At 37.5% G+C, this 23,843-nt stretch overlaps 2 protein-coding genes across 4 annotated transcripts in view; both read left to right on the forward strand.

Moving 5' to 3' along the window:
• Positions 1 to 424: 424 nt before the first annotated feature.
• LOC103723686 (uncharacterized) lies at positions 425 to 10,556 on the forward strand. 2 transcript variants are annotated; one of them, XM_008814672.5, is made up of 15 exons: positions 425 to 801; positions 887 to 984; positions 1,069 to 1,169; positions 1,264 to 1,342; positions 1,559 to 1,619; positions 2,491 to 2,537; positions 2,649 to 2,741; positions 2,900 to 2,990; positions 4,922 to 4,970; positions 6,601 to 6,723; positions 6,809 to 6,956; positions 7,434 to 7,526; positions 7,616 to 7,684; positions 10,122 to 10,164; positions 10,277 to 10,556. In XM_008814672.5, exons 1-15 carry the CDS (start codon positions 744 to 746, stop codon positions 10,375 to 10,377), a joined length of 1,254 nt encoding a protein of 417 aa, XP_008812894.3. In that variant the 5' UTR covers positions 425 to 743; the 3' UTR covers positions 10,378 to 10,556. The 2 variants fall into 2 exon arrangements, with proteins under 2 accessions (XP_008812894.3, XP_008812895.3); XM_008814673.5 differs by having other exon boundaries at positions 6,604 to 6,723.
• A 2,272-nt stretch (positions 10,557 to 12,828) lies between these two features.
• The window catches only part of LOC103723687 (uncharacterized), a 32,712-nt gene continuing 21,697 nt past the window's right edge, over positions 12,829 to 23,843 (forward strand). The window contains exons 1-4 of one of the 2 annotated variants that reach the window (XM_026800201.4): positions 12,829 to 13,830; positions 16,118 to 17,601; positions 17,699 to 18,065; positions 23,506 to 23,590. In XM_026800201.4, the coding sequence (XP_026656002.3) occupies positions 16,119 to 17,601; positions 17,699 to 18,065; positions 23,506 to 23,590 (1,935 nt within the window). In that variant the 5' untranslated portion in view covers positions 12,829 to 13,830; position 16,118. The remainder of the gene's footprint in view (positions 13,831 to 16,117; positions 17,602 to 17,698; positions 18,066 to 23,505; positions 23,591 to 23,843) is intronic. The other variant, XM_088703980.2, reaches the window with a different exon arrangement.

Consider the following 23,843-nt stretch of genomic DNA (forward strand, 5'->3'; position numbering starts at 1 on the left):
TAATGATCTTGATTTCCATGCCTGATGCAGCCATGCTAGCTCATAGCAAGGTCTCTTGGGTTGTACCCGGCTAATATGGTGGATATTCGGTGGGTTTTGGGACGAATAAAGGCTGCGGGCGGAGCCTATCATTCATAAAGAGAATTCAACCATGATGATCGATTGGATACAAGAGGAGGATAGAGAGAGAACCGGAGTTCTCTACTTTGTGATATTCGTCAGATAATAAAAGATTGTATCATCGATCAGGCAGTGCATGTATATCAGAAGACGAATAGAGCCACCGATAGGGTCACCTCCTATGCTGCACAGTACCCTATAAAGATTAGATTGTTGCCTCTAATTCCACTGGTTGCACCAACATGAGAGTCGAACAAACAACTATTGTTAATAAAATAAATAAAATAAAATAAAAAGAGGCTGCGTCTCACCTAACGCTTAGTCGCCGACGACGTCTAAAAGGCGGATGGAGCCATGAAGCTCGCGCTTTTTTCCTCCCGCCCGCTCCACATTCTGAGACCCCTCTACTTCCCTTCCGGCTGTCAAAACCCTCGTCTTTTGCTTTCCTTTTGTTTGCTTACAAAAATAAGAACTTTTTTCCCGTCGCGTCCTCCTCCCCTTTCCGCTTCCCCCAAACCGTTGGCTTTTTCCTTCCCTCTGCTCCCTTCTCTTCAATTCTCCGGCTTGTCGTGCTCCAGGGTCTATCGATCGAACGGATATCTCAAGTAGAGGGAAAGGGGGCCATGACGAGTTCTCAAGAGAGGGTGGTCGCCGTGATCTTGGTCGGCGGACCCACAAAAGGTATTCTTTCTTTGATCAGATGATATGATCTATAATACCACTCTCTTCTCTTCTTCTTTGATGGATCTTCTTGGTTTTCTTGAAGGTACTCGGTTCCGGCCGCTGTCGCTGAACGTTCCGAAGCCGCTCTTCCCCTTGGCCGGCCAGCCTATGATTCACCATCCCATATCCGCCTGTAAAAGAGTAATCTTTCTCTCTTATGGTGCGTTTTTTTCCTCCCTTTTTGTTGGATCATCTTCTCATGCATACGTTCTTGATATCTTGTAGATTCCAAATCTGGCTCAGATTTATCTGATTGGCTTCTATGAGGAGCGGGAGTTTGCTCTCTATGTGTCGTCTATTTCTAATGAGCTTAGAATTCCTGTTCGGTTTGTTTGTTTCTTCTCTTTAGAGATTCTGGTAGATTTGAGAAGCTTAATTTTGTATGCCTGTTTTTAATTCACTAGCGCATGTACTCCTTAGATATTTGAAGGAGGACAAGCCACATGGCTCGGCTGGTGGTCTGTACAACTTCAGGGACTATGTTATGGAAGATAATCCAGTTAGGTTTCTTTGGCACTCAAACATCCCTATATGTTTATATTTAAGCTAGGCAAAGTGTCATCATTGTTAGGCTTGAGTTCTTGAATAGCAATTTTTTTTTTTTTTTGAAATTTCTTGTTTGTTGTAACATAATTGATAGGATCTTCTGCCTTGTGATAAGTCTAGTAATCTAAGTTCTTCGGTTTCTGATCACCCCTTCCTTTGTGTACGGCAGTCTCATATATTTTTGCTGAATTGTGATGTTTGCTGCAGCTTTCCTCTGCCAGAAATGCTTGGTAAGTTCCCCCTGGAGCTATTATTATGTATTTAGGTTTCCTTATACGGGTTCAGTTTCATCCACACTAGTTGCATGTAGTTATGCCAATGTGGCATAGTTGTGTCATCACCGTAATATCACCTGCTTGATGACTATAAATTTTGTTGTGATATTATGATTTTACTTTGTTGTAGTCAAAATTGAGGACATGAGTACGGGCACAACTATCCTATATAGTGCACTAATCTGCTCATACTTGATACTTAAAACCAAAGCTTGAGTACAAGACAAGTATCTGGGATATCTTATACATGAAGGTCGAGTATATATTCTGGTCAAAATTTCAAAATTTCTTTGGAGGTGTGAATCTTATGAAGATTGATGTGGCCCAGAAACATCCACATAGTTTTACTGTTAGAGCCTCAGAGGTGCTTAGGTGTTTAAGACAAATACATAAATCTTATTGAAGTATCCAATTATCGGGTTAATGCTATTCATTTTCAGACAAGTGATGGTTACACTAATGCATCAGATTACTTGCAGCCCATATTCGATAGGCTTATGCCTCTGAACTTTTTCAGCTACTCAAGACAGAGCTCTGCAACGTCGTTGTCAATTATTGCACAAATCATAGGCCCAACTAATTAGCATTGAAGGCATATAAGAAACTTTGTTGAGGACATGGTTTTAGCATTCCTTTAGTAGGGGATTATCTGACAGTTATAATTTGCAGTTCAGGAAGACATTGACAGTAAAGTGTGAAACCCCTGTCCCCCAAATATAGGTTCCAACGACATGTTGTCTCAGACAATTATGTAGTTCTGGTACAGTCCTTTGTTAAATTTCACTTAAGTTGATGGTTAACTTCCTATTCCTTTTAATGAATGCAGAAGCCCATAAAAGATATGGTGGCATGGGCACTGTTTTAGTAATCAAGGTGAAGCACTGGTTGTAGCTATCTTGTTCATTTTGTGTTTCTGGTGATATTTTTGCTAATGACATCTTATAATTTTTCAGTGTGCTTAGATTTTCCCCCACTTTTATATAGGTGTCTGCTGAATCAGCAAACCAGTTTGGTGAGTTGGTCGCTGATCCCATCACAAATGAAGTGTTGCACTACACGGAGAAACCAGAGACATTTGTAAGTAACAGTTGTCATTCATTTTTATTTCTTTCTAACTCCTGGACTTGCATATGCAACCAAAACACCAATTTCTTGTAATATGTACATCTTTAAAGATCTGTGTTTTGCTTACTCTGAATGATACCGCTATGCTGTGGGATGGCTCTATGTTGCAGGTAAGTGATCTCATAAACTGTGGTGTCTATGTATTTACACAAGATATCTTTACTGCCATCCAGGATGCCATCATGCGGCGGAATGACAGAGGTATTCACTTTAGCTCAATGATGCTTTATGCCAAATGTTGCTATATTCTGTCCCTATTTTCCTGGCTCGATATGCATCTGCAGAAAACTATTGCACTATATCCAAAGTGCAAGCTGGAACATTTGAGATTTTCTGCATTGTCTCATCCATCCTGTACACTTGTCAATCTTTGCAATTCTTGTTAAGATTCCTGATTTCATAAGAACTTCACAGAAGGCTCCTTTAAAGGAGTGGAGGGGGGGGGGGGGGGGGGGTGGGGGGTTAACAGTGTACTGTCTTCATTGGATAGAAAGTTATGTGCACAGAAAGCATGAGAGGGGAATTCAACGGTGAGGTTGAGTTACATGAATTTAGAATTGTTATGACAACAACTTTATAGGCTTGCAATTCTGTGAGATGAAGTTAGTCTTGTAAGGAAAGTGAGCTTAATGCTACAGGGCTGTGGGTTGGAATTTTCAGTAAATCAACATTGTATCTCATAAGTGCAGAAAAAGTTTTAGCCTTTTAGGAAATTGAAACAATTTCTTATGAGTGTTCAGATTTAGAGTTGACACTGGAGATAAAGTAAATTTTTGAGTGGCTCCTGTGCCTTTGGAGAATGTTTGTCCAAAAGTCTACGAAATAAATCTGTTGCTGTTATGTTCAAAGAATTCATATACCAGTTTGCAGGACAGGATTATAGTTCACAGAGGAAAGGGCAAAGCATCTACTCAGAGGCACTAAGGATAGTTTTCTCTCGTCCCAAATAACTTTAAACACTGGATAATTGATTTGTGAGAACTAATGATTGTTAATAGTTGATCTATTATCTTAAAGTTGAGTCTGATTCAAGGGGGACCTGGCCAAACTACTTAACTACATCTTCACTTTTAAAGAAAAACAATTTGAGACATAATATGGTAATTTTGTTTGGTACATAAGATGGTTAATGCCTAGCCTATCAGCAATAACTAGTTATAGATTGTTTGTAGATGATTGTCAATTCAATGTTCTCCAGAAGAGATGTGTTTTTAGTTCTTGCTGCATTTTATTGCCTGGTATAAATAGCAAGCCTAGTAATCTATACAAATTTGTAGAGCTTTCAATTTTAAAGACATCATTAGTTTTCTTTCAAGTCACTTCTACAATTCTACAAAAATAGTATATTAGTCCTTGGATTGATGCAACATGCTAAAATATTGTTCCCCTTTTTTTATTTGTTTGTTGGCTGTATGATACAATGATTGTTGCGTTGGAATTGGGGCCGGACCGGTTGCCTGATGGCATGGGTCGGTACACCCTCGTGTCGTTCCGTGTTGAGCCCAGAGGGAGAACTAAAAAGAGGAAAAGAGAGAGAGAGAGAGAGAGAGAGAGAGAGAAAGAGAGGAGGGTGGCGGAGGCCAGCGGAGGGCCGAGGAGCTGCATGCTGAGGTGTAGGAGGGGTTTCAGAGGGGGACCTTTTTTATTTTGAAAAATTTCAAGTAAAGTCAGCCCTTGCCGACTCACTTAATTTTTTTATTTTTTTTTTAAATAAAAAAATTAAGTGAAGTCGGCAAGGGATTTGTCGACTTCACTTAAAATTTTTCAAAATAAAAAGGGCCCTCTTCTAGGACCCCTTTTTTGCCCCTGCGTGCGGCTCCGCGGCCCTCCGCCGGTCGATCGCCACCTTCTCTCTCTCTTCCTTCGTCTTCCTCTCCCTCTCCCTCCCTCCCTTGCTCTTTCTTTTCCTCTCTTTCCTTCTCCTTCTCCCTCTCCATCCCGGTTTCTCATTTTGGTTGCTAGAACTGTCCCGGTCTGTCGCCGGTACGGCTCGATATGCCCTGAATCGAGCGGTTCAGGGCGGTTCCGCCGACCATTACTATGATATGCTTTGCCAAGTATTAATGGCTTGTAACTTTACGTTGTGTATGGATTTTTCTTATGTTTATACAAAGTCTAATATGATCTTTCAGCTAATTGGCACCGTGAAACCAGCTTGGAAGCTCTTCAATCAGCAACTAAGTATGTCCATAAACACTTTTCTTTAGTATTACATGACTTTATTTGTTCTGAGCTTACATTAATAGCATATGAAGGAGATTGGCCTGAAATTATTGGAAATTGCAGTTGCTATATATGTTCTTTGATGATCTTAATTAATTGATTTCTAAGATGCTTCAGAATGCTATCTTTGGATAAATTTGTTCTGAAAACAGATCTCTTATTTAACAGAATTCATGACTTTGCCCATTATATGCTTTATATATTCTTTTCATATGCAAAAGTATTGTGGATTTGAGCGACTATAATGAGTGCAATTTCTGTTTGACTTGGCAAAATGCTAGATGTTTGGCATAGCTGTATAAAAATTTACAGATTTCACATTTGCTTATTATTTATGCCAGATTTTTCAGATATGGTCTTATATAAAGAAAGAGCACGAGTAAAGTTTCTGTTTTAGGTGAAACGTTTGCCATCTAGATTGTGGATGAAAACCATTTGCGGCAATTGACATCATAATTTGTTACTTCAGGGGGTTCTGTCAATGTTTATCTTAACTTTCGCATGTTAGTCTAGCCTGCACTTTATAGGGAAGTGTATTTCTTGTTCCCTTTTGTTTCTTGTACAATTTCCTCTGCGTCTCTACCTGTGGACAATTGCAGCATCTCTGGACTTAGTTTTATAGATTGTAATAACTCCTAAGACACATTTCTAATTAAGGTTAATGAGCTATCCACATGGCTAGATTTGGTGATTGATGGTGTGATAGCAAAGAGAAAACTGACTCCCTAAAAGGACCCAGTGATGGCTTCATCTTAAGTTGCAAGCCATGAGAGGATGTTAGTACTAAAAGGGCCATACTGGATCATGGATATAATGGTGTATGAATCTATCTTAACAAAAAACTACTGGACCAGCAATGCATGGAAATGGAGGTGTCCACCATTAAATGCTAGTTTTGGTGGGACTACCACAATATAACTGGTGGAAAGTTAGACCTAAATCATAGATGAGATGTTTGAATTATTGGGTTCTATTAAATAAATTAGGTAGTTTTAAACTCTTGGTTGGTAGGTTATATCAACCAACTCTTTGTTGAACTCCACAGATGCAATCAGGAAGGAACAGTCCAGTGTTAGTGGCTGAATTCAAACTGTTGGCTGAATTCAAACTGCTGATGAATATCTTTGAGATCTAACTTATGTAGGTTACAAATTTATGTAACTTATCTTTGAGTTAAACACATAGCTTGACTTGGGAACAAATTTAGCATACTGAGTTATAAGAGAAGGGTGGTGATGAAATGTTTAGATAATCAAATCCATCGTCTGGATACCTATTAACATGGTTGTATTGATATGTAATTCTGTAGTTCCTATTATAAAGTACATCTTATTATGATTTTCCTTTCTAACTACTTTTAGCTCATTTGGTCCATGCTATCAAAATTGCAACTTGTTTTTTGTAACTAGGCATTCTTTCACACATACAAACACATTTATTGGTATTTGTTTTCATTTTCTTAGCATATACCATAGAATTTTGCGGAATTTAATCTAGAGTATGATCGCAACTTTTAGAGTAAATTCCATGTTTCTGAGGAAGCTAAGTTCATATTTTCCCTTGGACTGATACTGATATTTTCTCTCAGCAGGGCCCTTCTTCCTGCAGATTTTGTTCGACTGGATCAAGATATCTTGTCTCCTCTTTCTGGGAAGAAAATGCTCTATACATATGAGACTATTGACTTCTGGGAACAGATCAAGACTCCAGGGTTGAAAACCACCTTCATGTTATTTTTGTCTTTTCCCCACCAGTGGATCATTTGATAAGCCATTCTGTTTTCTTTGTGTAAGCAGGATGTCTTTGAAATGTTCTGCATTGTATCTCTCCCAATTTCGGCATACCTCTCCACATCTTCTAGCAGGTGGTGGTGACACCAGGTGTGCAACTATTGTTGGTGATGTTTATATTCATCCATCAGCCAAAGTGCACTTAACTGCAAAGGTAGTTTTTCACCATATCCTTGCCTTTATGCATGACATTATAGCTTATCTCTGACTGTTTCTGTGGAACTCCTCAATAATTGTGGATGAATATATTATATGAGATCCATTTTTAGAACCTTGATGAATATTGACTTTGAGAAGTGTTGTATACATGAGAGTTTTGTATCTTTGTGCTGTTTAAATTATATTTTTTATGTAGAGTTATTTAAATTAAGTCTTTGTGCATTTATTCATGTATGCACATGTACACATGTATGCATTTATCAAACAGTTTAGTTAAAACAGTAAAGTAGCTTGCAAGAGGAATACTGGAGTAACCTGCATTTCAATTTTCAAGTTAGCTGAATGCATGGTAAAAGTGAAAACTTGTTTAAAAGTTCTTAGAATGCACATTTTCAATAATCATATTTTGCACACTCATGCTTGTTGAGGTTTCGTATATAATCAACTCACGTATGGTGGTTTAACCGAACAGATTGGCCCAAATGTCTCGATTTCTGCAAATGCTCGTATAGGGGCTGGTGTAAGGCTCATCAGTTGCCTCATTCTAGATGATGTTGAAATTAAGGTGTGGAATTTTTAGATCAAGTTGATATTTAAAAGATCATCTCCAAAATTTTTATTTGTTTATTTGTTTGTTTGATTGTTTGTTTACAGGAAAATGCAGTTGTCATAAATTCTATTGTCGGCTGGAAGTCATCTATTGGGAGATGGGCACGTGTACAGGCAAGTTTCCTTCTTTTACATGTTCTTTTGTTTGCTCTCTCCCAGTCCAAAGAAAAAGCATATACATGGTCCATATTTTGTTAGACTTTGATGTGAGGGATGATATGCATCAACAAGGTTAAGAGTCCCTTTATAATCTGGAAAAAGCACATATGCGTACACACATGCACAATCTTTCTTTCTTTCTTTCTCTCTTTCTCTCTCTTTGTATGTCTGTCTGTCATTGTGTGCGTGTGCATGCATGCGCATGTGCCTATGCACACAAGCACGTATGCAAGTCCATGACTAATTCACTTGCCCGTGGCTGCAAATTAAATGGAATTACTTTTACCATCTACTCAGATCCATGGTCGCTTTTGGGTCTCCCTTATATTTGTATACATCACAACATATTTTATTTGGTATTTTGTTTCTTTTTCCACATTTCATGTAAATCCTACTCTTCTGACATGTGCACATATCCAACTCTACTTTATCTGATCTCACCTCGTACATGATAAAGGTTCTCATCTTCAGCATGGTCATTTTATGTATGATAACATTGTACCTCACAGTCAATGCAACATTCTTGACTAAACATTCTTCACTCAAATCTGGTATACGCTTGAATATATCTCCAATCAAATCTGGTCAGACCATGATTGGACGATGGGTATCCAACAATAATGATTCGAATGTTTGGATATGATGTACTACCTCTAATCTGCTTATATAATAAAAATCATGTGATTTGGAGACCCCTAGCATATGCATCAAGTGGTTAAAATTTGAACGGTCTAAATAATAGAAAATAATTTTTTTTTTTTTGCGGCTTGATGAATAGGCAGTGTCTCCAAATCACTTAAATTTTTGGAATGTAAATAATTTAGAAATAGTAGATCACATCCAACAGCTCGGATTATCATTGTTGGATCCCCATCATCCAATCATAGTATGACCGGATCTAAGTGAAGATACACTCGAATATGGTCTACCTCTACACACACACACACACACACACACACACATATATATATATATGCATACGTACATACGTAGGCTACACTCGAGTGGATCTTCACTCAGTTCTAGCCAGGTCTAGATTGGACAATAGAGGTCCTACAATGATAATCCGAGTTATTGGATGTGGTCTACTACCTCTAAACTGCTTATACACAAAAAATTGTGGGATTTGGAGACCTCTAACCTATGCATCAAATGGTCCAAGAAAAAAAGTATCATTTCATGTTATTTAAACGGTTCAATTTTTTGACTGCTTGATGCAGAGACTAGAGATCTCCACATTAAACTGACTAGATCTAACTGGAGATCCACCCGAGTGCTGCCAAATCTATATACATTATATGTATATATGTTATAAATATATATGTATGCATGTATGTATATACATGTGTTTATGCATATGTATATAGTGCTTCTTTGATTCTGTTTTAAGCTCAATAAATCACCTATTTTAGCTGAACAGCCATTCCTTTTATAATTTGCTAAAAATTATTAATTTTGATCTGGTTGATGCTTCAAGTACTGGAAGATGCAGGTGACTTTGTCTCATTTAGTTGACATGTGTGTTAGGATTTAAATGAATGAGCTGTATGGATATCTGCCTACCATACCCTTTTGGTATTGCTCACATTATTGTGAATCGGCTGAGGAGAGGGAGAAAGTAGGACTGAAAGGGTCCTTGATTCTGCAAATGCAGGATCTTCATGGTACAGGAAATCACCTCTCGGATGAAATCGTGGAATTCAGTCTTATTGCTGTCTCTCGCTTCTCCCTTTATTCCTGAGCCAATTAGTATTGTAGTTGGAGATCACGCACATATATGGTAGCCCGGCATACATGCAATCTTAAAATGTTAATTCGCTTGCTCCTCCTCGTGGAATTTGGAAAGTAAATCATTCTAGCGTTCTGATTACTAAATAATTAGAACTCAGTACTAGTTTGTTCCCCTGGCTGACAGTTGGATTAATCTATTAGACATATTATCAGACAAAGTGCAGGACATCTTGCTATATATCATATATTCTTTTTTTTCTTCTTTGCCCTTCTAAAGATAAACGTTAATCTTAAGTCAGTAACCATCTTAGATGTTTTGACTGGATCTCCTCAGCCAAAAAAGTCGCTTGCTAAATAACTAATTCAATATACAAGAGTAATAGCACTGTGAACACTAAGGAAACAACATCTTCTAAATTTCTTAATCTAGCTTCAATTCTACAACTCCCTTAATCTAACAAATTACCAGTTGGTTTTAGGTATTCCATCGTATACCACTTTTCGTGACTGCATTTTGGTTTTTTCTTAGGAAAAGGATAGGAAGTACGAATTAGCATTTCATTAAGCACATTTTTCATGACTGCATTTGATTTCCTCAACATTAACCCAATAATTTTGGGGTACATTAGCTGGCTCCGACTAACTTTGCCTATCTTCTCAGGGTGACGGGGATTACAATGCAAAACTTGGGATTACTATCCTTGGTACGTGCTGGCATCTAACCTTTTCTCCGCATATCTGATATTCTTTCCATTCTCAGAAATATATCTTAATGATGTTCTGCGTGGCAATTCTAATGGTTTCTTTAATCTTCAGGAGAAGCTGTGGCAGTTGAAGATGAGGTGGTGGTGGTTAACAGCATCGTCCTACCAAACAAAACCCTAAACATTAGTGTACAAGAAGAGATCATCCTGTAATGAGTTGCTTCTTATAGGAAAGAAATCTTTCTATTGGATGCAGTCCGATTTTGAATCCTGTGATAGTTTATAATTTTGTTCTTATTTGAGTTAGCTTAGAATTGCGATGTTGTTTAAACAGGTTCGCATTTCGGAATCTGGTAAAGCTATATAAAAGTTTTGTTCTAATGTTCGAAGAATTTTGACAGGATGGTGTTGATTAGAAATTTGCCCTAGGCATTTTTTTTCTTCTGCTAAATGAGGTGTGCTTCTTGAGCTGGTAGATTTCATGTTTTTCACCTAAACAACATGTATTCCCGAACCATGCTCTCTGAAAAGCTTTTGGTAAAGGTGCACAGGTGTCCTGACCATCCAATCCTCTCATATTCACAGAGGTAACACTGAAGTTCCCACCTAGCAGAGTGTCAAGAGTGTGATACATATGTTTACAAAATAAAATAACCATGGGTTTCCAACTACAACTATTATACTCTAATCAGGGCACTCCAAAGTACTAGAACCAGGCACTTGTGATGCATGTGATAAGTGTATGGATGCTGCAATAGCCCATGACAAGCCGGGCACCACATGTAGGGGAGAAACAGAGAGGTCTTCCAAATTTTAAAGTTTTCTCAAGGGGGGATCTGAACATGAGCAAAAATTTTAAAAAATTGAGGGCATCTTAATTTTCCTTTCATAGTTTTGGAAGCCAGTGCAGCTAGTCAGAAAAATGAAACAAGAGAACAAGAAGGAACACCTTTGTGCTTCACAGTGGCATGCCAATGCTCGAGAGTATCTTATGTTTTTCATGGCAAATGATTTACATTGTCGGTTTTTCCTTGCACTGTAAGGAGGTTTTTTGGTCTGATAAGATTGAAATGAGGTTTAGTCTCAAAATTTATTGTAAAGAAAGCAAATATTATCAAGCTCAAGCTCAACCTTGATTGGGTCAAAGAGATTAGTTGCATTACTGGTTTGGATCAAGATAGGCGCCAGTCAAGTCATATAAAACCAAAAGCGGCAGCATGTAAATTTGCAAAATGCTTACTTAATTCCAATTTAGAGGGTTAGTCTGGATGCAATGGTAAAGGTGCTCTATTGTGATTCAAGTGCCATAGATTTGAAATATGAAAATAGGCTTCTTGCATATAAAGATAAGGTTGTATATATCTGACTTTTTCTCAGATCCCATAGCAGCTGCAGCCTTATGCACTGAGCTATCCTTACTCTACTTAAATGGTTTTGATGGTGGCAGCTAATAACAATTCATTTGCATCAGTTGCTCTACCTTTACCACCAAAATTGTGTCAAAGAACTACATCTTTTCTCCTTTTGTTTTCAAATTACCATTTACCTTTTTTTTTCAAAATTTCAACTAAAGATAATCTCAAACCAACCCCAAAATAAAAAAAATCTAATAAAAAAATGACAAAAGTAGTACTGTACATTTTTGTTATGCATTTGTTTGGAAGGTGCCTTTTTGCTAGAGATTATTTGGATAATTGTGGACCATCATAGTATCACCTGTCTTCTCAGTTTCTTTTTTTTATGCTCTTTTTTGAATAACATAATTCTCATACACCTCCCCGCTCGTTCTCTTAGCTTTAGAACATGCATTACTATATTTTACTGGGTTTTCTTTCCCATGCATTGAAGAGGTTATGTAATCTCGTAAGGGTTACACACTTTCTTATGAACAATATAAAAAATAAAATACAAAAAAAATATACTGCATGGAATCTTTTCTAGAGTACTTTACTCATTGCTTCAGTCTCATACCTATGATTAGGTCCCACTAATTAAGTGATGAATAACTATACCATCTCCTTAATGTAAGAACCGTAAAAGGTTCAAACTCTTATATAGATGGGCACAGATGTATAACATTCTCAATTCCTTAAAAAAAAATGGTGGATCACATTACAGAACAAGTTCTATAAGACAACCAATATATAAAATGTTCTCCATAAGCATGACATGATATCAGTAGAGCAAACGTAGTTAATATCATTTTATAAAAAAATATTATTTAACACATGATTCATAGTGTAAAATTTGTCTTATAAAATGATCCATCTAATATTGCCAAAAGGGATAAACCAAACTGGACCTCACCCTTTTGAAAACTGGGTGCCACCTTCAATGTGCGGTCATTGCTTTCAATGAAACATGGTATATATTAAATAAGATTGTCGACTGAGTCGCCTCCTATGCAGCACAATATAACAATATTGCGAAGGAGTTTTTTTGGATAGACGAGAATGTACATTCTTTGCAGTTATGCTAGATTGTTATTTTTGATTTTGATGGCTGCATTTATACTATACTAGAGTAGGATTAACAGATATTGCAACTTAAAAAAGAAAAGAAGAGGGAGGAAAAAGAAAAAAAAAATCTACTGGAACTGATTTCGGGCCCAGAAGAAGCTAACGCGGCTCTCGGTTCGCTCTGAAATAAAAGCGGTTCGTCGGACCGCGCTAAGAGTGAACTCCGAACCCGTTCCTGTCTCGTCTCCGAAGCAGACCGCGAAGCTCGCTTGCTTGCTCCCTCGCTCTGTTTTTTTCTCGAAAAAGAACTTAAAAATCCTTCTTCTCTCCCATCCCTTCTCCCCTTTCCTTCATTCCACCTCGAGAATCTGAGGGAACTCGACCCTTCTCTCTTGTTACATTATCTCTGGAACCCTAGCTCTCGGTGTCTGCATCGAAACCGGAGCGGCCTTAAGGCCCGGCCCCAACCGGAGGTTCCCCGGATTCTGGTAATATTTTCACGTGTTTAATGTTTAGTCCGTGTTTTTGTTCCTCTGCGGGTGATATTTTCTTGGTAATTCTGTTTCCAAGATTTAATTGGTTAAACTAAGGGATAAATTATTTCATCAATTCCAATGTTCCGCTTTAAATTTCGTTTTTGATGTTTCTGGTCGTTATTGATGATTAGGGAAAACGTACTGAAGGGATTCTGTTAATTTCTGAAGGGAATTTATAGCAATCTGTTGTTATTTCTTTTAATTTTAGTCCGGCAAGGTTCAGGCTTTAGCTAGCTTTTTACCATTTCCTTTAAAAATTAGGGTAAACATGCTGCAGTGGTTTTGTTAATTTCGTTTAGGTTTTGGTGAGAAAAGCTTCCATCCTTTTCTCTTTCTCCCTATCTTCCTCTTTCTTTAGTACATTACTGGGTTTTTACTCTTTTAGGCTCTCTTTTTGGGATGTGGTTAGAATTCCGAATAGAATTGCCGCTGCAAAAAGAAGATTTTCTAATAAGCAGCAGTTGGATCAACTGATAGGGCCGAAACGAAGGGAGCCTAAAAGAACTTAAAAACCCTTCTTCTCTCCCATCCCTTCATTCCACCTCGAGAATCTGAGGGAACTCGACCCTTCTCTCTTGTTACATTATCTCTGGAACCCTAGCTCTTGCCATCTCCATCGAAACCGGAGCGGCCTTAAGGCCCGACCCCAACCGGAGGTTCCCTGGATTCTGGTAAGATTTTCTTGTGTTTAATGTTTAATCTGTGTTTTTGTTCCTCTGCGGGTGAGATTTTCTTGGTAATTCTGTTTCCAAGATTTAATTTGTTAAACTAAGGGACAAATTATTTCATCAATTCCAATGTTCCGCTTTAAATTTTGTTTTTGATGTTTCTGGTCCAAGGGTTTCTGTTAATTTCTGGAAAGAATTTATAGCAATCTGTTGTTATTTCTTTTAATTTTAGCCCGGCAAGGTTCAAGCTTTAGCTAGCTTTTTATCAATTCCTTTAAAAATTAGGGTAAACATGCTGAAGTGGTTTTGTTAATTTCGTTTAGTTTTTGGTGAGGAAAGCTTCCATCCTTTTCTCTTTCTCCCTATCTTCCTCTTTCTTTAGTACATTATTGGGTTTTGACTCTTTTAGGCTCTGTTTTTAGGATGTGGTTAGAATTCCGAATGGAATTGCCGCTGCAAAAAGAAGATTGTCTAATAAGCAGTAGTTGGATCAACTGATAGGGCTGAAACAAAGGGTTATTATCAGAAATACTAGATCAAACTGCACTTAGAGTTAAGCTATATTTTTGCCTTCTTCTGTAACTCTTCTGTGAAACCCATATTTGCTACTGTGCAAATTAGTACTGTCTGGTCTGTGTGGGATTGAATAGTGAATCCCATAGTGACTTAGAATCCTATTCAGGCTTCTTCTCGTCTGCTAAAGGGAGCTGTTTCCTCTTTTTCATTCAGACCTTTTCACCAAGAACAAATTCCTTTCCAAAGACATCTATTGTTAGCTGAAGAAATTTTAAAGAAATTTCAAATTTAATACATTAACTCATAACACAGTCGACCATAATTTTAGGACAATCTGTCCTTTTTTTCCGATTTTTTTTTGCTTATGTATGAGAATGTACACCTGTACATTTGGAATATATACTATTTGGGGTACAAATGGTAATTCCTGTACTCTGCAAACTTGATTTTTTTTTCCTAATTTTAAGCATAATCAAGAAATGAACATTGAAGAAACTAACTACAGACACCCAAACTGAACTGTCGAAATGAGGCATTTTTAAGTGCTAAATGTTCCTGTGGAAAAGGTATAGCTTATTAAGATTATTTAAGTGCTAAATGTTCCTGTGGAAAAGGTATATGGAAGATGCCACTTCTGAGTCTATATTGATGCATTAGTTCATTTCTTTTTAATAGCACCTGAACATAAGCTATTTGAGTTGTGCAGAGTTGTTTTGCCCCAATCAATGCATTCCTTAGTGACTTGCTAATGCATTCCTGAAGTATGATTGCTTACAAGTAATGGAAACACTTAGTGGAACCTCTGAGAGTTGATTTTTCAAGAACCAAAGAGAAGAAACCTCCCTTTCTTTCTCTTTTATCTGTTTTATCCTTGGTGCTTGAGTATACATCATGCTATAGTGAATTTTCCTGACACCTGTAGGATTTTCTTGTCCAAATCTTTTCTTGCATAGTCAATATTCTTCTATGTTTTTCATGATAAAGCTGGAGAAGGAATTCAATTTCCATATGGTTTACAAATTTGTGAGGGATTATGCTATTAGTGACTTACTCATGAAAACAATTTTCTTCATGAATCTTAATGCACTGAAAAAGGGTGCTGAGTCAATTTTCTGGTTTAGAAGTTGGCTTCCATTTGATTGGCAGGAAAAGAAATCTAAATTTGCATGTATAAAAACTCAATCCTGTTTCATGTGCTGGTAATTCTGAAATGTTCTAGTGTTTATAACATTATATTGTGAAATATACTTACTCAGAAGGTTGAAGGGAAAAGAATCAAGTAAAAGAGCAATTATCCTAAGATTCTAGGAAGAATGTACCTGTAGCCATGCGTATGTGATTAATATTACTAGGCTCGGATGGATGTAGGTACGAAAAAAGTTGTTGACAGATCTAGGAGGCCAAAAAGCTTTCGATGATGGAGGTTATGAACTTGAATAAAAATGACTGGTTTAATGGGATTTACAACTTGAACTTGTTTATGGGATGAGAATTGCTAGAATAATAATGTATATGAACCCAAAGAATTCAAGTTTCAGCAATATCAGTTGATATAGACGTTGCTTCTGGTTCCAGTTATTCTTCTCAAGTAGCCGTTTTTTTGATTATTTCTCAACTCATTCATAAATTAACATGTTTCCTGGCATTCATTTTTTGTGTCCTATATTGAGCCAAGGAGACAACTATTCCTTTCATAGCTGTTCTGCGGCAACTGCCATTGCATTTCTGCATCCTTTTAATAACCATTAACTATTTTTGTTCCTCTTTTCTTTAGGATGTCATTATCTGTTGCCACTCAAAATGTAGAGTTCAGTCATCGTAACCATCAAAATATTACCACTACTTTTGACAATTTATCTGCAAGCAGTGAGTTGAATATGGAAGTAGAGGATGATGAGGAAGAAGAAGATGTAGACTTCAATCCCTTTTTGAAAGGGGAAACCCTTTCAGAAGCGTCATCTGGTTTGAGTTCAGACAATGAAGGTCTATTTAATAAGGTTGACAAAAATCTTTGGAGCTCAGATCACCAGGATGCTAGCACATCATCCAGGGCAAATGTGGAGACTCTCTGTTGTATCACAGATTCTGGAAATGAGGATGAGGAGATTGTGATGCAAACTAGACATGCATCAGAAGATGCAAATGGAAACAAGTCCATTTCAGAAAAACCAATCACAAGAGAACTAAATACTTTTGTTGAGCAGGGTGGAGGTTTGACTTGTCCTGAAGGATGCATAAAGGAACTACACTCTGGAGATGGAAGCAATGCTATTGATGACTTGACAAAAGAAGAGTTGCTGGGCCAGAGTACAAGTTCTTTATATCCCAGAAGTTTCCAGAAACCCTTTATCGAGATAAATGATGAGGATGCTATCTGCAAACGCACGAGAGCCCACCATTCCCTTGCACAGTATACACTAGAAGAATTGGAGGCATTCCTTCAGGAAACTGATGATGATGATGACCCGCAAAATGCTGATGATGAAGAAGAATACCGCAAGTTTCTTGCTGCTGTTCTGCTGGAAGGAGCTGATAACAGACAGACAGGTCAGGAGGATGAAAATTTGGATGAAGATGAAGAGAATGATGCTGACTTTGAGATAGAAATTGAGGAGGCATTACTAAGTGACGTTGATGAAAGTACCGATAATAACAAAGGGCTTAGTGACAAGCAAGAAGGAGATGCTCATAGACCAGAAACCAGGCAGAAGAAATGTCTGAAGGAGTCTGCTGAAAAGAAAAAGTATTTTCTGGGGCAGGCAAAGATGCCATTGCGCCCTATATTGCCATTTGTCTCAAATGCACAAGTAGCTCCTTTCCCAACCTTTGGGTGGCAATTTTATTCTCCTAAAAGCTTTACTCATTGTTCATCATCATTTTCCGGAGCTGACTTACTCAATGGTTTTACAACTGAGCAAATAGGCCAGCTGTACTGTTTAATACATGAGCATGTTCAACTTCTTATTCAGGTTTTCTCTGTTTGTGTTCTCGATCCATCGAGACAAGAAGTTGCAATTCAGGTCCAAAAGATGATTACAGAGATGGTTGATAAACTTGAAGCAGCATTAACCTGGAGAAAAGTTCCTTATCCTGGCAGTTCCTTTCAGCCTTCAAATCTTCGTTCATCACTGCATGTTGATTTTCATCAGATTCCTGAATTCTCTAATTGGACACCTTTAATTGATAATCCGGTGCTATCAATTCTTGATGTTGCTCCACTTCGGTTGGCTAAGAGCTATATGACTGATGTTTCAGCCAGTAAGTGACCAAAATGCTTTTGTATATCTGCGTTGCTTGTTCACAACTTATACTTGGCATTTTTAATCTCTTATATAATTGATGATTGATTTGTCAGCCGTGTTGAGGTATAGACAAAATCATGTGCAAGATGCAACTGACAAAGATCACTTGAAAAGAGTACCACTTTTCCCACTGCGTATGTTTCCCTCTCATAGTGAAACAAATAATGATTTTCTGGGGGGAGCCATTACCACATCTTCAAAGACAGCTTCACCATTTTCACGGGATCAAGTACAGCCTAAAAAATCAATGGCTGCTACACTTGTAGAAAGTACCATGAAGCAATCAGTTGCTCTTGTTCCACAGGATATTGCCAGATTAGCACAGAGGTTTTATCCTCTGTTTAATTTAGCACTATTTCCTCATAAGCCTCCCATGCTGGCTGTTGCCAATCGTGTGCTTTTCACTGATGCAGAGGACGGGTGCGTTTGATTTAATTTCTTCTTGTATTGTCATTTGTCAATGATTTTGATCTTTCTTTTGCCTTCTATTTTCTTTGCTGAAACTTTATATGTATTATTATGCAGCTATCTTTGTCACTTGTTTTGCATGTTTATGATAGGTTATGAAACTGTTAGTAATTATTTTGATAAGCGTAAAACTTAAAAAGGTCTAGGTAGTCTTGAAAATGTTTGGATGCTTATCTACACTCTAGCTGCTAACTAAGATATTTTAAGAAAGATGGTATGCTATGACCAAAAGGAACAAGGGAGTCACATGTGACTGTCTAAATAAGGATATCATTGCAAATGAAGAAGGATGGGGCTTCAAACTGTCTCATGTGGTTTTTAACAATAATGCTCAAGCATCAATATCTTTGTTCCCACAGACCTAATTTTATGGATTTGTAGAGAATTAGAGATAATATATCCATTGGATAAGCACGGAGAGTAGTGTATGCATGTTTTTGCTTTTGCTTTTCTTTTTCATGTTGCTTTTATTTTTTTAATTAATGATTTTTATGTAAGAAGGTATTAGAACATAACACTGACCAAGAAGACATGCAGTAGCTTTTGCAAAGATCATGTGTTTATTCATGTGTTGCAGGAGTAATGGGGAATCGTAGGCAAGAGATGGTAACTGTAAGCTTACAAAAGTCTTTGATGGGAATAAGACCTAGTCATGAAATCATAAATCAGGCTTGTAGTATTCTAGGAAGACGTCTTTTTTCTTTTTTTGGTTATCGTACCAATGCAAGGCTTTATGTTTTGGTCGAGACCAACTGAAGCTGACCCACAGATTTGTTTCTGATCAAGTTTGGCCAAAAATGGCAAGTTTTAGTCCAATTTAGGTGATTTCTACTAGTTTCATCAGAGCCTGAGCAAAACTAGCATGGATGATTTTTTTATATATTATTTGATGTGGTGTTCACTATCAAATTGGGGCTATCCCTTTATTTCCTTAAGTACACAAGCAATGATGTTAGTTTTTGATAGTTTTTTTCTCCTTTTTTTTTTGAGTTAAAAGAGGACAGAGATGATAAATATAACCCTTGATAAGCCAAGACATCTAAAAAGACCCTTCATACAATACTCTATGGAGACTAGGGCAAGCGACTAAATAGAAGTCACAATTTTTTAAATAGAAATCACAATTATTTATTGTTATGACTTTATCTTATACACAATAAGATATAACATTCTATAACTGCATGCATTTGTTTAAACAGTCACCTAGCTTTAGATATGATAAAGAAATGCCCAAATTTAATATGATGAAAAGATTCAAAGATTCATTACTAGTTATTCAAAATTGCTCAATATAATAAAAATTGAAACAGCTTAAGTTAATGAAATAAATAAAATAATTGCTTTTGGTAAAAAATATGATACAAAATACCAGTATATTTTATGAATTTTACTTTTAGGCAATATTAAATTCTACCTAAACTGTTAAAAGTACATAAACAAAATCTACCCATCACAAAACATCCTCAACATTGTGTAGCAAATTTTTTATTTTTTCTTTTTTTCAAGTATTGCAATTTTTTAAATTCTTTTCTTTATGACGCAAACTTTGAAACTTGGAGTGAAATTGTCAAGACTGCTGTAACCTAAAACTGAAACTCCGCAGGTCCAACCAAAACCAAAACTGAAACCAAGTCTTCAGAGCTTCTACCAAGGAGTTCTTAAAGTTTAAGAGGACTAGAAAGTGCGTTAGACCCAAGGTCCGCCGTACCGGTACTGGTCGGCGTACCGGTGGCGTCCCGGACCGGTACGAAACCGGTCCCGTACCAGTCCGAACCGGTGGCGTACCGGTCCGTACCGGTTCTTCAACAATAAATTACCGGTACCGGATTTCACGCTGATCCGGTACCGGTCCCAAGCCAGACCGGTACGTACCGGCCGGTACGGACAACGGCAGACCATGGTTAGACCTATGAACTTGATGACACAGAAGCATATCCAAAGTATGAAGAAAGCAGCCCACAAGGAGTTGGGACATGCGTTGGATGCTGATCTAAGAAGAGAGAGAATTGGTTAGGCTTGTTATCCAAAGCTTCGCACGGAGAGAGCTCAAGTGATAGCTTGTACTTGGTAGCTAGAGAGATGTTCATTTGGGGAAGTCCAACATTTGACATGAAATGAGGAGCATAATGGGACTCTGCCCTAAACTTCTCAGGGCGAAATAACATCCTGTTAGCCACTCGTTCCGGTCCAGTGCATGCCTTTTGCCTTGCCCCCTGAGCTCTCTCCTTTATCAGTTGTTGATGGAAGCTTGCCTTGCTTGTTGCATAGAAAGTAGAAGGGAATTGATTCACTAGAAGATGTTTGGACAAATTATCCTCGTTGTTTGTTGTTTACAGGTGTTTCATCTGTGGAAAAGCAATATGAAATGAGGGCTTGTAGCATGGGGGACCCATCATTCTTATGGCATGAGTCTTTGAAGACTGGGGATACATGGCCCATTGCCTTTTACTAAGATGACATGTTGTTCTACTATTTCTGACTTGATGTCTGCCATCATGATGGTTTTTTAGAGGGTGTGGGTCAGATGGCCACAGGTTGGAGTAGTGCCCCTTCTTAGGGCATTTCTGTGAAGGGTGATGCAGCCTGATGATGAATTTGGTGCCAGAGGCTTTTGTTCATGATTGTTTTAGAATTTTTGCTGATAAAAGAAGGGAGGAATAGCTTCTATAATTGCTGAGTATGCAGTTACCCTGTTGCTAGCATTATGAAGTGCTTTAATATGGGCAGTAAGAGAGCTACTAAAAAGACTGGATCTTAAAAAACAATGATATGGTCAATGATGATGTTATCTTGGAATGTTAGAGGATGCAAAAAAGGATGTTGGAGCTGTTACAATTCTGATTTTGCTATTTTACAAGAAAAGAAGAGATAAGCTTTACAACCTAAAGTAAGATTAGTAGGTGTTTCCGGTCACTAATTATGCAAGTGTGTTGGTCTATCTTATGGGGTGGTCATTGCTGTGGGTTATTCATGAGTTTGAGATATTGGGTCAGTCCAGTTAGACCTGATCTATAACAGCCCATCTGAACCTGCTAAAAGGGCCAATACCAGAATTATGACAAAGTGATGAGGCTAAGTGGTACCTGATTGTTTGTCAATGTGTTAAGACTTTCTAAACTACCTTTAACTAATTTTTAGATGTTTTTTATAATTTAAACATTACTCATCCAGTAGGAGGCCTATAATACAGTAAGCTTGTTATGCATTTATTAATTTTTCAAACAAGAGACACTAAATTTTAAACAGAAAGCAGTACAATATGCAACTTGCCTTCCTTTTATCTGGTAAGAAATAAAGTAGTGCTTAAACTTTTGTTGCAAGATCCATCTAGTCATGCAAACCTAGTTTAGTTATATGTATGTTCAGGACACAGATGCCATCTAAGTTGCCTTGACAACTTTGAGATCACCCAGTTTCTTCATTCCTACTCTTGCTTGCGTTTTATTTTTATTTTTGACTAAACTCCTCTTGCTTTGTTGAGAAGTGTAACAAAAGATGGTCAGTAGAGTAGTAGATTGAGGGTTTGTGCTGCACTGTTTAAGATTATCTTGGTGCAGAAAGTTAATCTCACTAACATCTCATTGAGATTTTGTAATGATTGATTTGATTTAAAAAATATATTTTTCAATCTGAAAATAGTATTTTTTCCAGTCTACTCTTGATTTAGTGTATATTAATTCATTCGTAAAAATGTTGACAGTAGATGAGCAATATCACTTCATGGAGTGGTAGCTTCCCAACCTGCAGTTCCATTAGCCCTGGGAAAAAATTGCTACTCAAGTCAAAATGTTGCATGCAAGGCTAAAAAGTTGAAGTAATTACTAAAATACTACAGGCAGAGAACTGTCCAGAATCTTATCCTCTCTTTGCACCCTTTTTTAAACCTAACCCAAATTTTAAACCCAGGCCGACTCTTGAGGTCTTTTCAACACCAAAGACTGATTTAATCACTCACATGTCCTACATATAAAACTAAGGCTCAATTTATTTCTATGGAAAATTTTTTATAAACATTTCATGTTTTTTGAACTAATTGTATGGTGAACTTCTAAATCAAGTGATCTGGTGCTATAAGATATATTTGGCTCCAAGGAAATCTTTGGAGAAGGAAAAGGAAAACTAGATTTTTTCTAGGGAAAGAAAATATTTTTTTAGAGATATGTAATAACTAATAAGCTTTCCAAATCTGCCAACTTTATATTGAAACAAACAAACCAAAAATTATATTTTCCGAAAAAAATCATCTTTTCTTGTAACTAAACATACCAGATTTTTTTCCTCCTCCAAACAAATGCTAAATGTTGCATGTGAAGCTGATTCACATGTAAGAATAATATTTACTGGTAGATAAATATCACATGTAAATCTAAGTAGGTTAAGAATTCAATATGACTAAATTTCTTTTGATGAACTCTAAATCTTCCTCAATTAGGCTGACCTTTGTTTTTTGTTTCATAAAACATTCTTCTAAATTCTAGTCAACAATTGTGATTTTATGGACTCTTAGATATTCAATATTTTAAAGCCTAGGCTCTCAACGTTGCCTCAAAAAAGTTGCAGAATTATCTCAAGCTTATCAATTACAGAAAAGTAGCACCAAGGTTTGTCGTTTCGGTACTGGATTTCATACTGGTGCCACACTAGTACTGTGTCGGTACGGTATGGTATGGGGTCTTTTCGGCATACCGAGTGCCAGGGTCTGCTGTGCTGGTAACGAGCACCGTATCGGTTGTCCGACGGCACAAGTCGGTATAGGCCCACGTCGTGCCGTGCTAAGTTTATATCGACACAGGAGACCGTGGGAGAGAAGAAAAGAGAGAGCGGGCGTGGGTGGGAGAGGAAGAGAGGCCGGCGCTGGTGGAGGTGGCGGAGGCGGCGGAGGCTGCGGCCTCCGCCTCCCTCTCTCCCTCTTTCTCCCTCACCCCTCCCCTCGCTTGCTTTCTTTTCTTCTCTTTTGTTCTTCTCCTTCGGCGACGACATTTCAATTTTTTTGCTGGAACTATCCCGGTCCACCGCCGGTACGGATCGGGATGCCTCGAACTGGGCGATTCAGAACGGTTCTACCGACCTTCCCAAGTGTCGGTATGCCTTCCAACTAGGTATTGATATCGAACCGGTGCCTACGGGGTGTACCGTTTGGTTCGGCCCATATGGCGAACCCTGAGTAGCACAATGTGGTATCTTGTAAAGTCATATAGCAATGATGAAACAAGTTAATCCTTTAGAGACATGAAATTTTTCTGCACTTATATTGCTTTCTCTTGTGGAATATTCTCCTCCATGTGTATAATGCCATACTTATGCATATTCTTGATAATAACTCTTTTAGTTAATTGAATTGGATGATTGGAATGTCATCTTTTAGTTTTTGTCTTTTTTATATCTCATGCAGATTACTAGCAATGGGATTGATGGAGTACAATAATGATTGGGGGGCAATACAGCAACATTTTCTTCCTTGTAAAACCAAGCATCAGGTCATTATCATTCCTAGGCTTGAACGTGACAAAAAAAGGAAATTTCATATAAATACTCTTATACTTTGCTTTAATTTATGGGGTCATTATGATCATAATAAGAACCTTTGTATATCAACTAGCAAATTTTGTTGGATTTGCTTTCTCTTTTTCGCTTATTAAGTTTTATCTTAACAATTATATGTTCAATGGAAAGTTACATTTTGGATTATTTATTAATTATCTTTCTTTCTTTTCTGCAATTGCTTTAGGA

Source organism: Phoenix dactylifera, chromosome 9 (assembly GCF_051530095.1).
Source record: "Phoenix dactylifera cultivar Ajwa chromosome 9, Ajwa_hap1_PhDact_Kaust_v1.1, whole genome shotgun sequence".
Lineage (NCBI taxonomy): Eukaryota > Viridiplantae > Streptophyta > Magnoliopsida > Arecales > Arecaceae > Phoenix > Phoenix dactylifera.